A 17,037-nucleotide genomic window follows, 5' to 3' on the forward strand; every position below is an offset into this window, starting at 1 on the left:
CGACGCTGGCTCATACTGGGATCTTGGTCTGCATGTCATACCTCAAACCATCTCCCAGCTCAAGGGTCTCACTTTGGAGAGACATATCCACCCTCTTAGCACCAGCCATGTACTGGGCGCCATTCAGCGGTTACTTCATCCACTTTTTGCCTCTTTCCGACAGCCCTAATTTAGAGTGACAAGCTGAGATTTAGTGGACATGTGCAGCCAGAGCGATGAGCTAGGGTGTACCAACAGGTCTCTGTGCTCCCTTTGTCTTAACTCCAGAGACGGGCAAATCCTTCACTGAGCGTCCCTCTCGCAGAACAGCAAATCCCTGGAGAGCACAAGCTAAGGAGACCAGCAGCCGTGGGACGTGTGCTGGTCGGGAGCCCTTGCACCCCACAGGAAAGGGAGAAAGCACAGAGGAAGGAGGGGCAGACATGGCTCCTCGAACCTGTGCAACGTTCATTTGCAAACAGGACTTTCCTGAAAGAGGCACTGCACTGCAGAGGTGTTGAGAGCATGCAAGGTCCCCCAGCTGGTAAGTGGGGGCGACAGTGCAAAGTTAGGGCTTCCCGACCACAAAGCTGGAAATTTTTCTACCCCACAACATCCCTCAGCAAAAACTGGATCATAAGCCTCATGCAGGTTGTCTGGACGCTATTTTCTCCTCTGTCCACTGAACTTGAACTTGACTTGGTATCTGTACTCAGCAGTGCTCTAGGCTTGCCAGGTTCCAGAGTCCCTGCCCTGCCTCTTTCCTCCCGTTTGCCCTTCACCTAGGGCACCTCTTGCTTTGCCTCAGGAGACAGGTCCCACCTGAGCCAAGGCCTTTCCCATGGCCGTCCTGAGCACACATGCTTTTGCGTCTGGACACCCAGAGAAACAGGCATTTGCAATGGGTTGTTTTACCCTCCCGGGCTGTGCTGCGGTCAGCCACGGGGAGAGGGCAGGCCGGCTTCCTGGCTCACCTTTGTGGTCTGGCAGTGGGAAAGGAAAGTGACCTTGGCAAAGGGATCTGAAAGTCCACTGCTGTCGGCTGCGATCAGGCCCCGGGCTTGGTACATGTGAGCTCTCAGCTGAAAGACATGCCGATCTGCGGATACAGAATGAAAGGGACAGACTCAGTGGCTTCTCGGGAGCAGCGCGGGGCTGTGTTCAGACACAAAGGCGACCACGGCAGCTGGGACTGACGCGACTGGTGACGAGGGGCACCGTGTGCGGGGCAGGTGGCAGCAGGCGTGCCTCTCGCTGCTGCTTCTGCCCCATGGAGGGTTAATCCTTGCAGCAACCCTGTCAAAGACACATAATTGTCTCTATTTTATTGGTGAGGGAAATGGCTCACAGAAAGGCTGAACTACTTCTCCAAACTCGAGAGCTGACAAATCTCGGAGACTGGATTTCATTTCAATCGATCCTTAAATCACCTTTTCTTTCTTAAATGCCATATTTTACTTCCTATTAATTCTAAGTTCACTGGCTTACGTGTGAGTGTGTGTGTGTGAGAGAGAGAGAGACAGACAGACAACAGACAGACAGAAACACAGAGACACACAGAGAGGACAAGAAAGGGGCTGCTGCATTAAGTTCTTACTTGAATAAACTCAATAAAATCTGAGTCACCCATTCTTCTATTCTGTCTGCCAATGTCAGGGAGAGGGCAGAAGGCAAGCCAAGTACCTTGGTCACAGTGACAGGGGCCAGGGATAAACGTCCTGCAAGAGTGGCAGCAGAGACGTGGCACTTGAAGGCACGAGTGAGCACACCGTTTGGCAGGACGGGATGGGAGGCAGAGAGAGAGGTGCAGGCTGGGACTGACCAGGGCGCCCTCTCGGGCCAGATCCCATGCCGGGGTGGGAGGGACAGCACAGCAGAGGGGACTACAGGACCTGGCCCCCTTAGAGGAGCACAGTCACCCTCCTCTTCGTGCTCACACCTTGGCAGCCACCTCTTGTGCTGGGGCTCACTTTCCGCTGTGGGTGTCAGGGCCATATCCAACATCCCCGCTGGGAGCTGGGGTCACTTCTCACTCGTCTCTACATCCCCCACTAGTTTTCCCACCATACTTTCCCAGGTATAGGTGCAAACTAATTACTGGCTGAGTAGAAACTTTCTGAAGCATAAAATGAGCAAAGAAACAAAATTCCCCGGTAGGTATGGAAAGCAGCCAAGGCCATCAATGTCAGTGCATGCAGAGAAAGTTTAGGAGGTCACACCATAAACAACATACCACAGCGCAGCAGAAAGTTTTGGGGAAAAGTCTCCCCACCCCTCAGAATTGTTAGTAACTGCAAGGTAGTAAATGTGTCCAGGTCTCTAGAGCTAGAAACTATAGAAAAAGGAAGATAATTTGATACGGGTGTTTTTCACCCAAAGATGCAAACTATCAGGTAGGATGGAAAGCACTAGAAATAAAGCAGGGTTGGAAGAGAGTTTGCTCCATCATTTGCTAGAGAGGTACTGTCTGGCAACCTATGAACATCTCTGACACAGCCTTGCTCCATCTGTTAAGTGAAGAAACTGCCAGGGTTGATGGGAGAAATAAATCAGAGCTTATGTCTAAGGTATAGGATGCAAAGCCTGGCACACAGAAAGTGTTATGCATTTTCCAAAAGACAAATTCGAGCTTTCCTGTTCTTCTGCTGTGGTATTGGGTGAGATTGAGACGGACACCTGCATAAATACATCCAGAATCTTGCCTTTTCTAACACGTGAGCCACTTAGATATCACAGACAGTTGAACCAAGATCAGGGGAACGTAGGGAAGCTGGACGTAGACAGTTCTGCAAAGTTCCAAGCCCTGGTTCAATTCAAATCTCAACTTGATTTAGAGTGAAGGAAAAATTGCAATCTACTCTACTTGAATTCAGCAACAACAGATCCTGCAAATTGAAACTATTTGGAAACAGAAAGCAAAACACATGAATATTAAAAAAATCATTACAATTTATAATAAAATTCAAAATTATGTGAAAATGTAACCATAATGGTAGTCACAGAAACTATTAACATGGAAGAGGAGTTTTCATAAAGTATGTTGAGTTTCTCAAAGCAGCCAAGTCAAAGAGCCAAGGAGAGAGCATGAATGGCCACACCAATGCCAGTTTCCATTGCGTCATTATTGGGAAACGTGTTTAGTGTTTAGAGGTCAAAAGCCAAGTCCCAAAAGAAAATGAAATCTGCTTTAATTTCATGGGACATATCAGCACAAGAATTTACTGATGTTTTGTTCATAGACATGTTTTTTAGTTAAAATGCAAACTCCAGGGCCTCCCCTGGTGGCGCAGCGGTTGAGCGCTGGGTTGGGAAGCTGCCCGCAGCCTCTGCAGCGCTGGTTCGATCCCTGGCCACCGGCGAGGGTCCCACATGGCGCGCCCGCTGCTCCCCTCAGCAGTGTATTTTGTCAATCTGCCTGTTCTGTTCCCCGCTCGGGCTCTGGTGAATTCTCTCACCCTCCCACGCTTCTGACTGTACCCAGTGCTCATATAAATAAATAAATAAATAAATCTTTAATAAATAAATAAATAAAATGCAAACTCCAGCTGTGTAGTCTGTCCACAGAGAAAGTGAAATTGCATTCTATCCATTAACAGAAAAATATCATTTTGATTCCAGATGTGTTTAATGACTTCACTTTAGAAGGGACATTGGAAGAACATTTAGAACTTCTATTAACAGAAGGCAAATAAGTCAGTCCTAAAGTAATGTGCAAAGAAACCACACACACAGCCATCTCTGTGTCTTCCCAGAGCCCACCAGAGACAGCTAACGACCCTCTCTGCCCAGCGGGCATCATACCTCGGTACAGCAGGTTGGATGGGGGCTGAATGGCACCAGCCACTTTGGAGGATATTTCTGCTTCATAGCCCGCTGGCAAGTTGTCCAGCATGGCGGCCGCGTGTCTGGTGGAGCCCAGCCACAGGTACACATCCACTTTCGCTTGCACAGACCAGCCAGATGTCCGCTTTCCAGGAAGCTGGGGAAAGGTTACAGAAGACGACCTCGTCATGGGGAGCCAATGATGGACCTTACTCTGAGAAAAGAAGTCCTTCGTGGGGACACACCTGGGAGGGGGACACTTCTGCCAAAATGAGGTCTATGACCCCAGTTGCCACGACATACAATTCCAGAGCAGAATCCAGGTTTAGATGTACCCAAAGCTTAAGCACGAAGCACTTCTGAGCTCTGCATCCTTTACATCTTACAAATATGGCTACTGCCCCATTTTACAGATGAAGAAACTCAGGCTCAGGTTACATACGTTCTCTGAGATCACTGAGTTTTTAAGTGATAATCAGGACTCTAACTCAAGAGAGATGATTTCAAATCCACACTTTGGACTCCTGCCTCTTCTCGCACTGAATTGAAATTCCCTTCCCAGAGCGTCCAACCAGATTCTACCTCTCTGCTTAATTCAGAACTCAAATGCTTCTTCAGATTAGGCCTTTGCATTATGTGTCGTCGACCATGATCTTTCCTCTGGCTAATGACCTCGGTTCTTTAGTTCTGTCCTACAGTACGTTTCAAATTCCCCAGCTGCCTGGCTTTATCTGTGCATGCTCGGATTTGTATTTATGTGTATGTTGGTTCGAAGGAGGGTTCATGTGTGTATTGGTGTGTGTGGTGCAAGTGTGCACATGTACATGTGTATCTATGTGGGTGCAGTATTCTCAGAGAGTGAAGGACACAACTCAATGCATTGTGGCTCCAGGATAAGGGGACTCTGTCCCCTTTCAAGCAGCTCCAAGGCCCCAGATGCGGGCTGAGCTCAGCATTGCAGGCACTCTCCTTCCGAGAGTGACTACTTCTCCAGATTTTGTTGACTCTTCTAAGTGCCTCTTTTGAGTGTTTCTTAGGATTTCCTAGCTGGAGTTTTCCCTGTCTTCTGCACCACTTCTTTCCCATAGCAAATCACAAATTGCATGAGAGGCTATTACTTGCTCTGACAATTTCCAAGGCCCCCACGGAGAGGCCCTGAATCCAAACTGGGCATGGCTGTTTGCCTTTCTGTCTTGCTCTGTGGGTTCCTTAAATGGATTATGAGCAACTCAATTCAGCAATTGCTACAAGAGGGGCTAGTCCTTGATAAGGGAGTGGATCAGAAAGGCCCTACAATCCCTGGGCCCACCTCTAGACAAAGAGGCCATGTGCATTCATTTATTTAAATGCAAGCAAATGTCAGGAGGAAACTGCTAAAGGAGCAGAGGAGGAGCAGCAGGTATCTATCCTTCTTTTAAGAGTGGACTAGGAAGCAGTGCTGTACTCAGTTGGGGGTGGGCCATTCGCTAAGGCAACGGGAAGAGGGAAGCAAAAGGCCAAAGATGCAGAGTCAGGAACTTCTGTGGGGACATGAGTGTGCAAAGAAGGGGCCCACTGTGTGTCAGGAATGGTTTTGATGAGAGCTTCCAGCAAAGGAGAACTCTCCACAGTGAGCAAGAGTTGCAGCAGGAAGACAGAGAGAGCTGAAAAATTCTGCTCATTATATGGGCCAGTTTGGATTTTATTCTATAGGGGATAGGACACTGTTATTAATGCCGTGTGCAAAAAACAAGGTCATTTTGTTGTTGGAAAAGGCAACCATTTGGCAACTCATCAGTTTTTAAAGTTATAATAAAAGAAATAATCCTCAATTCATCACTTCTGTTATCACAGTAATAGCCAATCTGTACTGAACACTTGTTCAACAAAATGAATTTTATTGCGATCCTAAGGCTATTTTGCTGTAATACAAGCAATTACCTGCCATTTGAAGACACAGTAGGACATCAATTAACAAAGGAAGGGGGTTTTTGTCTGTGGGTTCACAGTGATGTCCCTAATGCCTAAAGGGGGGGGGGGCACCAGGAAGCACTCAATAAATATCTGTTGAATTAATAATCCTTTACTTATTTTTCTAATAACAGTATTTCATGGTCGAGCACTTACATTTTCCCAGGCCCTGATCTAATGTTCCTTCCTATACCCAGAAGGTTCTACTACTTGCATATAATTAATGTCATAGGTTATCGATTATCATCATGATAATAGATACTTTAATTATGCATGTTTGAGAGATGAAGGAATGCAAATTCAGAAAGTTCAAGACAATTTTGCAATGTCACAGAGTGAGGCTGGGACAGAGCTGAGGCAGAAGCCTGCTCTGCCTGGCTCTGGGGCCCAGAGTCTCACCACACTCTCACACACTGACACGAGTATTAGCGCCTGTGAATTGCCTGGGCACTTGGTGAAAATGTAAATTCTGATTTGGGAGGCCTGGAGGAGGGGGTGGGCAGCTGTGTGTCTCCCAGGGTGCTGATCGAGTAGCAAGACTTAAGGTTACACTGCCCCAAAGCAGATCTGACAGCCTTTGCTTCTCAACAAAACCAAACCAAAAACATCATGTCTGTTGCTATAAAAACGATGTGTGTGTGAGTTCCTGGTTGATCCCAAAAGTTCAGTTAACACCTGTGCAACATCACTCAGGACACTGCTGCAGGCCTATGGGTTGTAGCTTACGTATCTTTTTAAAAATACACAAGTGGAAACTGCTTGCAAGAAGATACCACGCCTCTCACTAAGTACCCGAGCTGGAACCCAGGCACGGTGCAGAGCACCTTCCCAGGAACCACTGCCAACAGCAGGTCCTTTCCTACTTCACACACTCCGGCATGCTGCTGCCTGCTCGTCCCAGCTCCCCTGGCTCTCTCAGGTCCCCTGACCAACCTAACAACTTCTTTCTTTCTGAAGTAGCGTGGCAAGGCATGAAGACAAGACAGAAAAGCAATTTAAAAATGCAAAGTGCATGGTACAGAGCAATGCCCAGCAGATGAACGTGCTAGGGCAAAGTCTGTGAATTCTCAGTTACACTTATCCCTCGCTTCGACATCTTTGTTCTAATTTTAAGTAACGCCAGGATACATCCAAATATTTATCAGGGAGTAACTTTACACTATTTTCCTGGTATTTTTAGCCCAGGGCCTTCTGAAATGATTTACTATTTTTAAGACAATTTTATTTGACCCCAGAATCTGTCAGATGGAGAAAATTGAAGAAAAAAATCCTAATATTTATGGTGAGTAACCTGCCTGGGGGAAATTTTCTCTTTTCAGTTACAAGTTTCATAGGAGTTGATTTAAAATGCATTTTATACACATAACAAAAAACCAAACAGAACCACAAACACCCTCAGTGGGTGTGACGGGGGCACCCTATTCCAGAAATGTCTTCTAGATGTCAGGGTCCCATTTGTTTGGGCGCCAGCATGGATTGAGTGATTACTCTGGGTGTGCACTTATCCACTTACGCCTCAACACTATCTCCATTTGGTGGATGGAGGAGATACAAGGTCATACAGTCTGTAAATATTTGCTCCGGGATTTTGCAATAGGTTCAGCTGCATCCCACCAATATTTATATGTTCTAGTACCTTAGCATATGATCCTATTTGGAGGTAGGGTCACTGCAGATTTAGTTCACATGAGGTCAGACTGGAATAGGCTTCTTAGAAAAAGATCATCACGAGACAGACACAGGAGAACATCATGTAAAGCCTGCAGTGAAGTTGCCACAAGCCAAGAAGCTACCAGACTTACTTTGAGGAAATGAGTCTTGATCTTCCCACAGTGTTTGCCCATCTGCTCCCTGACAGGGGAGTAGAGCAGGTCTTTGGAGGCGATGCGGGCATACGCCACCTTCTTGTTGTTGCTGAGCATCCAGATGAAGACATCGGGGATGGTATGCTGAGGCTGGAGGGAGGGCAGTGGATTTATAGGTTCGTGTTTAACAACTGCCTTTCCAGAGATCCTATCCTGAAATAGTCCCTCTCCTGAAAACAAATTCTGTGACTTAAACCATCTAGGTACTTAACTATGCAATCACATAAGTTAAATGGGACCTCTTTGAAAAGAAAAAGCCCCTTTGAAAAGAATTACAGTATATGTAAATCCCACAAGCCACATTACTTATACTTTGAGAACATGCAATTTGGACCCATAAATTTGGCATCTTTGTCATCAACTTTTCTCCATCTGTAAGGCAAACACCTTTCTACATTTTCCCATGAATTTTCTTTTGCAATCTTATAATGATGTAGCTTCAAGCACTGGATCTCATAAGGGCCAGGTAACATTTCCAGAACATTCAAATGCAAAAACAAAAGCAAAAATCCATGAATGTCTTTCTATTACCTTTTAAGGAAGGGAAAACAATTCTACAAGAAACTTTATACCTAAAATATGATTGCCAAGTTTTTTTAGTTCCATTTTAGTTAGTTGTTCAGGAGAAACATGGCTAAATTGCCCAGAAAATGAGACTTTAAAGTTGAGCTAATCAAGCCTGGAATTGCACAATTTCCTGCCAAGAGGCCCATTAGGTTTTGAGGGCTTCAAATGCACATTTCTGAGCCAATGTAACTACCAAAACAAAAGAGAGGTATATTGACATAAATTAGGCTTTAAAGTTCCTAGACTGGAAGCAGATGCACTCTTTTCTGGTCCCGTAACACTTTTGTATAACTGGAAGCCCCAAAAAGCATCCCTTCACTCTTGAAATCAAGAGACATTGGTGTGGAGATTTTCCTGGCTGTGGGTTGGTCAGTCCCAGATCTAAAGCCCTGGTGTCTGGTTTGAAGATTCTGGGGGCTGTAACTCTTTTAAAATTCCTGGGTTTACTAAAATGACAGCCTGTCCCCTGCTTATTGTGCCTCCAGGTAACGATTGGTTCACAGTAAGAAATACAACCTGAAAATAGAAGCACTAAGTCTAAACTTTTCCCTGAACCCTTCCCCTACAAAACTCAGTTATCCGACAGAAGCAAATAGCAGGGCTTTGCTTGATCAATCTAGCAATCACCAAAGACACTGTTTTGACCTTTCTGGTAATGATTTTTAAATCTTACAATGGAAGACTTCTTAAAAGGAGCCCTGCTTGAGTTCAAAGGAGCCTGTTGAGTTCATTAAGGAACATGGTTTTTATTTCTGCCGAATACTTATATTTGATTAAAAAAATAAGTAAAGCTATACCTGTTTAGCTTAATGTAAAAACCACCCCTGAACTAATTATATTCAGCTAAGCAGGGCTTGGGAGAAAACCTTGCCCCATCTCTCATCCTTATCAAACTTTCAAGCCTCAGTAGGAAGACATTCTGTCAAATCTTTCCAATGAGGCTTGCCTTTACTGTTGATTACCTCATCCACAAGAAAGCGGATTTTTTCCACAAACTTTTGGGTTTCATGGATTATTTCATCGAGAGACAACTTTTTCTTCTGCTGCTGAAGGATTCCCTTGGCCTCCTTGGTCATCACCTCCTAAAATGAGATAAGAGTCAGTATTGAACTTTCTAGAAATCTGGACATGTCTGTTGCTGGAGCTTCCTGAAGATGTCTTTTAGTCTCATACTGAGCTGCTCATGAGGGTTATTTCAGGATCTGCCACTGTGCATGCTGTCCATACAAAAAATTTCATAGAAATACGCAGGCAGTGAATATTACTTCACCTTCATTTGACAGATGAGAAGCCCAGCAAAGTCAGATGTATGTCAGGGTCCCATAGCTCTGTCAGCCCTGTCAGCTCTGTCAGAAAGCCCTGAATCTAGGCTTTCTGATACTTAACAACACCACAACTCTGATAACTGCAGCTAAAATGTACTGAACTCTTGCTCTGTGCCAGGCAATGTTCTAACTGCAGTGTTAATCTTCACGACTCATAATAACTGTACTGGGAGGAACCATTATCCATTTACAGCTGAGGAAGCAGAGGAAGCAGCTCTTGAAAGCAGAGTTGGTGCTTGACTTCCAGCTGAGTCCAGCACCCAAATCCTTAATCACTGCTCTTATCACCTCTTTGAGAGATTGACATCATTTGAGAAATGCTACCTAGGAGCACAGTGTGAGTTGCTGCAACACCCAAAAGTGTTTATTTTGATTCATTGGTTTAGCCCACATTTATGTGTTTTCTGTGATTTCTACATTTCTTTTTTTTTTTTTTAAAGATTTATTTATTTATTTATACATGCACTGGGTACAGTCAGAAGCACGGGAGGGTGAGAGAATTCACCAGAGCCAGAGCGGGGAGCAGAGCAGGCAGAAGGACTGAAGCACACTGCTGAGGGGAGCAGCTGGCGGCAGGAGAGGTCTGCGCGCCATGTGGGACCCTCACCGGCAGCTGGGTATCGAACCGGTGCTGCAGAGGCTGCGGGCAGCTTCGCAACCCAGCGCTCAACCGCTGCGCCACTAGGGGAGGCCCGATTTCTACATTTCTATCTCTGCATTTGTTGGCCCTGCCTACTCTCTGCTTCATCTCAAAGAGCTTCGCTCACTGTGGCCCGGGAACACTGGTCCTTGGAGGCCCCAAAGCAAGCCAACTTCTGTCCATCGCCAAGATAGTTGTGCTTGATGTTTCCTCTTGCTCAAATATCTTCCTATACTCTACAAGGCTGATTTCTTTGCAGGCCTCATCTTAAGTGTTACCACTGTTCTACATTCCTCCAAATCACCATGGCCCTTTAAAAAATACCCTTTAGGGCCTCCTCGGTGGTGCAGTGGGTTGAGACCAGCACTGTGAATCTGTCCACAGCCTCTGCAGCACCGGTTCGATTCCCGGCCGGCCAGGGAGATCCCCACATAGCGCGGTAGACCTCTCCTGCCTCACCCGCTGCTCCCCTTAGCTGTGTGCTTTGGTCCTTCTCCCTGTTCTGCTCCCCACTCTGTCTCTGGTGAATCTTCCCACCTTCCTGCATCTCTGGCCTGTACCCCAGCTAGTGCATAAATAAATAAAATAAATCTTAAAAAAAAGGAAAAAGTACCCTTTATATTCATAACTGTAATCACTTTTATTTATTTGTTGTCTTCCCCACTAAAGGCAAACTTCATTAGGACAGGAACCTCCTGTCTTGTTCATATCTTGTATTCTCTGTATCTGGCAGACTTCCTGGCACATAGCCAGTGTTAAATAAATGTGTGTGGAATGAATCAGCCTGTCAGTCAGTGAATTTCTCAAGGTCAAGCACTTGCAGCTTTGGGTTCCCAGCACGTAGCAGAGGTCCTAGCACACAGAAAGCCTCTGTTCATGAGTGGAAGAAATGAATACTTGCTTCTTCCAGGCACCATCCTAGAAGCTAAGGCCTAGCATGGGGTGGGTGTGGGTTCTTGCCTCCTTCCCCAGAGACTCTGACAGTTTGCAGAAGTGAAAGTAATATATACAAATAACTAAAATGTGAAGAACATCAAGGGACCAGAGGGGGCAAAGATAGGTTTTATGGGTGCTATGACATCGCCATGGGACCTAAATGAACAGACATCATCAGCTGATCAGAGAAAGGATGGTCCAAGGAGAGGGGATGATTTACATATGAAGACACATCCTCAAAGGAGAGTTCAAAGTAACTTGAGCAGAGATATGTGGGGAGGGCGGTTGTGGGAGATAAGGCTGGGAGGTAAGGTTGGAGTCAGATGGCGAATAATCCTGCACATTATGCAAAATGAATTTTCACTTTATCCTGTGAACAACTGAGACTCAGGTGATTTTTGTAGCCATGATGATCTCATTGGGCTGAGGTTTTAGAAAGACCGTCTGGTTACAGTATGGAAGGTAGATTGGAGGAAACTACTTTAATCTTCCAGGCCAAGAATGCCAAGGCACTCAGTTTAGGTAATGATACTGGGGATGAAGAAGTGGAGTGAGTTCCAGAATCTTCAAGAGACAGAATCAACCAGGCCTGGGGTTGAACTGACCGTTGAGGGTGAGAACTAAGGACCCAAGGTTGATTCTCAGGTTTCTGGTTGCAATGACAAGTGTAATTGGTGGTGGTGATACAAGATGTGGGGCAAGTTTAGGTGAGAAGATGATGGACTGAGTGAGATATATTAGGCCTGGAGTGCTGTTACTCAAGCAGGCGACAGGGCCACAAGGATGCTGGAAATACAGATGAGGAGGGAGAGCTGGGCCAACCCAAAGATATTAAAATCATGGACTTGCTTGGGCCAAGGGTTGTTGGGGACTGAGAAGGCAACGGAGTTCTGGAGGAACACGTCATGGAGGGATATTGCAGAGCCAAGGAAAGGCAGCCAGAGGTGCCGAAGAACTGGAGTAGGAGAAAAGTTTGTATATGGTGGGAATCTGGCTTCCCCAGGAGCACAGAGTCAGAGGTCACAAACATTCATTGTTCTGGAAAGAAGCATGGATCAGGAGTCAGGAGACTTGGATTTTAATCTCCAGACTACCATTAACTCGCTGAGACCTTTAAAAAAAAATCATTTAATTTCCCCTAGATTCACTCACATCTTTAAAATGTCCCTGGCAACTCAACACTGAGTGATTTTTCTTTGCAGAATTATGACCTGTACAAAATGTCCTTGGTGATGTTGTTGGAAGTGAACTTTCGAGGTGAGATGATGCAGTGTTGCCCAGAAAATGAACAAGGAGAAACCCTCTAAAGTAGGAATGTAGGGATGCTGGCCTTCCAGCTTATTCTTGTAAATATTCCATGACGCTAACTCATTTCCAGCTCCCCCAACTCAACTTTCGAGGTGAGTTGATCCAGGTGAAATGATCCAGGCATTTCTGTTTCCCTCATTCAGCAGGGCCTGAGCATCTGAAAGGGTCAGCATTGCTCAGGGCCCCAGGACACAGAGAAACCAAGCCATGACCCTGTTCTCACACAGTGCTTTTCACGCTTAGCACCATTCTTTTTTAAAATTTTTTTTAGAGATTTATTTATGCATATAAGAACAGGGGTACAGGTCAGAGGTACAGGGGGCTGAGAGGATTCACCAGAGACAGAGTGGGGAACAGAACAGAACAGGTGGATTGATTGAAATACACAGCTGAGGGGAGCATTGGTGAGACAGGAGAGATCTGCTGCGCCATGTGGGTAGCTCCCTGGCCAGGGATCTAAAGCATGCTGCAGTGGCTGCAGAAAGCTTCATAGTGCTGACACTTAACCTCTTCTGCCACCAGGGAGGCCCCTCCTAGCACCATTCTTAATGGGAGGAGACCAAGGAGAGGAAGAAGTCATTTCTTTTAATTCTCCATTTGTGAGGCAGAAGGTCAAGTGATATAGCCTTTGACCAGGTACAAATGCCCAGGAAATGAACAAGGAGAAACTCCAATGAAAGAGGAATGTAGGGATGCGGGCCTTCCAGGCTACTCTTGTAAATATTCAACAAACACTAACCCCTTTCCAGCTCACCCCTGTATTCCTCTCTTACTTATCCCTCCACATCACACAAATGCATAACCTTGGAACCTTATCCTCATCTGGTCTATGACCTATGCCTCATCCATGAGGTTTATTTTTAAAGCACATACTTCAATTCTGTTCAAAGTATAAATAGACTTTCACATACCAGCTCCTGCCAACAGAGCGTAAGTCGTTTCTTATCTAAAGTAGTTTGGTTCGACATCTTGGGCTTTTTTTCTGCTGCAGCGATAAAGGCACTAGAAAAGAGGAATAATAATGTTAAAACCTCCTTAGTAAAAATCCATTTCTATAATTCCCCAGATTTGCAAATATACTTTCTTCGATATAATGGGCAAGTTGATGAAGCCACAGAACTAAGCTATTTCATTTAGGATTAAGCAGCGATGCACTAACTTTTCCAAAAGATAAAATGAGAATTGGAAATGACACGGAGGCCCCACGTTAGTTTCAGGATAGCTATTTTGCTTCTCCACTTGCTCGCATGCCTGTTTCCTGAGATTGATCCCCAAGCTCACGACAACACAGAGAAGATAATGCAGTTTGCTTCATCTTCAAGTTTAACACACCCCAGAAGATTCCTGAAAGGTCATGTGTGAAGCAAATATTTTATGCTCTATGCTGGGATGTGTCTTCGCATTTTAAGGTCTGAGAAGAAACATTTAGAGGGATGAGGTGTAATTGTGCCATGGGAAAATGGTACAGGTTATGAATGCAATTGAAAAAGTAGAAATGGTTTTGAAATGTGGTGAAATAATACATTTCCCTCATTATTAATAATTTAAGTGCAAATTAACATTGGTACCATTTTCACCTATTAAAACATTGATACTAGGGCCTCCCCCGTGGCGCAGTGGTTGAGCGCTGGGTTGGCAGCCTCTGCAGCACCGGTTCGATTCCCGGCCACCGGGCGAGGGTCCCACATGGCGCGCAGACCTCTCCTGCCGCCGACTGCTCCCCTCAGCAGTGTACTTCGGTCCTTCTGCCTGCTCTGCTCCCCGCTCTGGCTCTGGTGAATTCTCTCACCCTCCCGCGCTTCTGACTGTACCCAGTGCTTGTATAAATGTATAAATAAATAAATAAATCTTTAAAAAAAAAAAAAAAAAAAACATTGATACTAGCCAAGGTTGACGAAGGTATGGAAAACCAGTTCTCTCTCTCTCTCCCCCCACCCCCTACCCCTTCTTCCTTTCCTCCCTCTAATGAAGTCAGCTGCTGCGCTGGGAGAGGGTGTGCAGAGAGTCCCCACTGCTCAGGAACTGAGGCTGACCTCCAAACCACAGGTAGTAAAGACCCGAGGTTCCCAATCCAGCATTTCTGGAAGGACTGAATCCTGCAATTAACCATGGAATGACCTTGGAAGTGGACCCTCCCCAGCTGAACCTGGGCACTGGGGTATCCCAGCCTCTCAGTGCCTTGTGGTGTGTGGACAGCGGTCTTTGAGCTGAGAAAGGCCCCTGTCTGCTATACCCGCACTGCTAACCCACAGAGACTAGGACAGTAGGTATTATGTAGAGACACTAGATTTTAAGGGTATTTCTCACTCAGGGAGGTAACTGATGCACCCTGTTTTTAATCTTCTACTGTATTGTTCACTGTCTAGAGTAAGAGTCATTATAGTAACGCGTCACATTGATTAATGACGGGGACACGCACTGAGAGGCCGGACTTGGTGATTTCGCTGTTGTGTGCATGACCTAGAGTGTAATTACACAAACCAGGATGGCACAGCCCATGACATACCTAGAGTGTGTGGTGTGGCCTATAACTGCTACCTTCAGATAGGCAGTCTGTCTTTGACTGAAAAATCTTCAAGTGATTCATGATTGTAATTGGAACCTATTACTGTGTGATATGAGACATGATTAAATGTAGCCATCCATTGCCACATAGTTTTCTAGTGTCTACCAAATGCAAACCAACATGCTATCATTTTTCAATTGCATTAGAAGTCTCTGCATTAAGTCTCTTCTTTTTCATCCTTTGTTTTGTGTTTCATTTTTGTTAAGCATCAGAAAGCAGGAGTGAGCCCACAAATGCCAGCTAGATTACTGGACAAAATAAAGTTGGATATAAAAGTATCAAATGCATGTAAAATTCACTGTTTTCTCCAGGTAATTAAATCCTGAATCCATGTCATCTCAGCTCCCCATAAGCTGCTGTCTCTCCCAGTACCTGCTCTGACTGATGAAACCGTTGAGCACCGACTTCATTTTCTCTTCTGGTGCTTCCTCTGAAATCTTGATCGATTCCTTTATTTCTTCTATACCTTCTTCCTGAAAACCAACCACAGAGGTGGGAATGAGACAATACAGTAGAGATATTGATTGGAACATCCCAGAAATAATATTTGATATTTGGTTTTGAAAATAAAGGGGATTTTTCTCATTTTCTTTTGCCCAGACTGGGAATTGTTACTACATTCTAACATTGGGGCTTCCTTTTCCTAACTGGGAATGGTCCAGATTCTCCCACGTTGCTCAGTTCATTGCTTCTGTCCCAGATCCATTCCCTAACTGCTTACCACTTATCTACGCTCTGTAGGGAAATATAATGCCATGGGAAATATACAGAGTAGAGTAAGTTAGACATAATCACCAAAAATTTTGAGAGCAATATTTGAGCTTCTTAGTTATATAAAAATAAAGTCATATTGAATAACCTCTGAAATAGAACACTATCAATTCTTCTGCTTATAGGAGTTTTGACCCAGATCAGGGGTTGGGAGAGAGGAGGAACTGGTTGCGTGTGGCAATAGCTATGTTTGTATACTTAATAATTACACTTTAGATACTAGTATTCCATTGGGTGGCTTGGAAGAAAATGGCAGCCAGGAGCAATATACATGTTGCTATGGCTTTGCTAGAATTTATAAAAACAACACTCTCTGCTATATATCTGGGGACATATGTTTTTCTCTTTTCCCCATATAAGCAGACAACTTTTGGAGTGGTTAGAGATTTAGGTTTGGGGTCAGACAACTTATGTTAAAATGCAGGGTCTATCAGGTGATCTAATTCCCTTATGTCTAGTTTCCCCATCTCTGCCACTTTCTCCAGCATGTCAGACCAGCGCAGTGCAGACTCAGATGAATAACAACAGCACTTACATTGTAATATAATAATGATGCATAAAATCATATAATCATAGTAGTACCACTTCTAGCACCCTAGGGAGGTGTGGACTTCTTCAAATAGCGCTTGGTGCTCAGTAAACCTGCAACCGTGTTGGCCAGGACACTCCGAGCACAGCGGGGATCCTGGCACTAGGAGAGGGGTTCCAAATGAGTGCTAAAGGCTACTGCAGCCTCTAGGAAATATTGTCACTTGTTTTGTCCTTTGTCTAAAGACCTGACTAGGAACAATACACTGTTCCACACATCTAGAGACAGGATGATAAAGCAAAAGGAGAGAGAAATTTGTTCTTTCCTTAGCCTAGCTAGAGAGGTAAAAGGCAAAAGCCCACTGGTGAGATCCGGTGGGAGTAAAAGCAGAGGCTGTGTCCTCTGAGATGTGTGGGTAGAAAGTAGAGAAATAAAATTACAAAGGGTAGGTGCAAGGCACCAAGAAGACTGAGTTCCCAGGTTTCTGTCCTCCTGGTGGCTGGGTGGAGCAATGTGATGTTTATTGCATAGGATGCCATTTTAGATGTTTAAACATGCAATTCCTCAAATAATAATTATTTAGTCCCTCTTGGGTGCCAGGCATCATGTGAAATGCCATAGAATGCTGAGTAATGAAAAATAAACAGACGTGTGATGATGACTAAGAGCTTCAAAGGCAAAGAAGAGGAAGTTATGGGAGAGCCATGAGGTTGACTGGGGGATGCAGGGGATGTGTGGACAGAAAAGCGAGCTGAGGAAATGGTATGGAGGTGGCTACG

General features: G+C 45.1%; 1 protein-coding gene across 2 annotated transcripts in view; it reads right to left on the reverse strand.

Moving 5' to 3' along the window:
* Nucleotides 1-17,037, reverse strand: part of FER1L6 (fer-1 like family member 6) — a 95,519-nt gene that overhangs the window by 42,367 nt on the left and 36,115 nt on the right. For both annotated transcript variants that reach the window (XM_037501995.2, XM_054691988.1), the window contains 6 exons: nt 15,331-15,431; nt 13,304-13,394; nt 9,146-9,265; nt 7,554-7,706; nt 3,781-3,958; nt 954-1,078 (listed from right to left, as the gene is read on the reverse strand). In XM_037501995.2, coding sequence (XP_037357892.1) covers nt 954-1,078; nt 3,781-3,958; nt 7,554-7,706; nt 9,146-9,265; nt 13,304-13,394; nt 15,331-15,431 — 768 coding nt within the window. The remainder of the gene's footprint in view (nt 1-953; nt 1,079-3,780; nt 3,959-7,553; nt 7,707-9,145; nt 9,266-13,303; nt 13,395-15,330; nt 15,432-17,037) is intronic.

This window comes from Talpa occidentalis, unplaced genomic scaffold (assembly GCF_014898055.3).
Source record: "Talpa occidentalis isolate TD23 unplaced genomic scaffold, MPIMG_talOcc4v2.1, whole genome shotgun sequence".
Taxonomy (NCBI): Eukaryota; Metazoa; Chordata; class Mammalia; order Eulipotyphla; family Talpidae; genus Talpa; species Talpa occidentalis.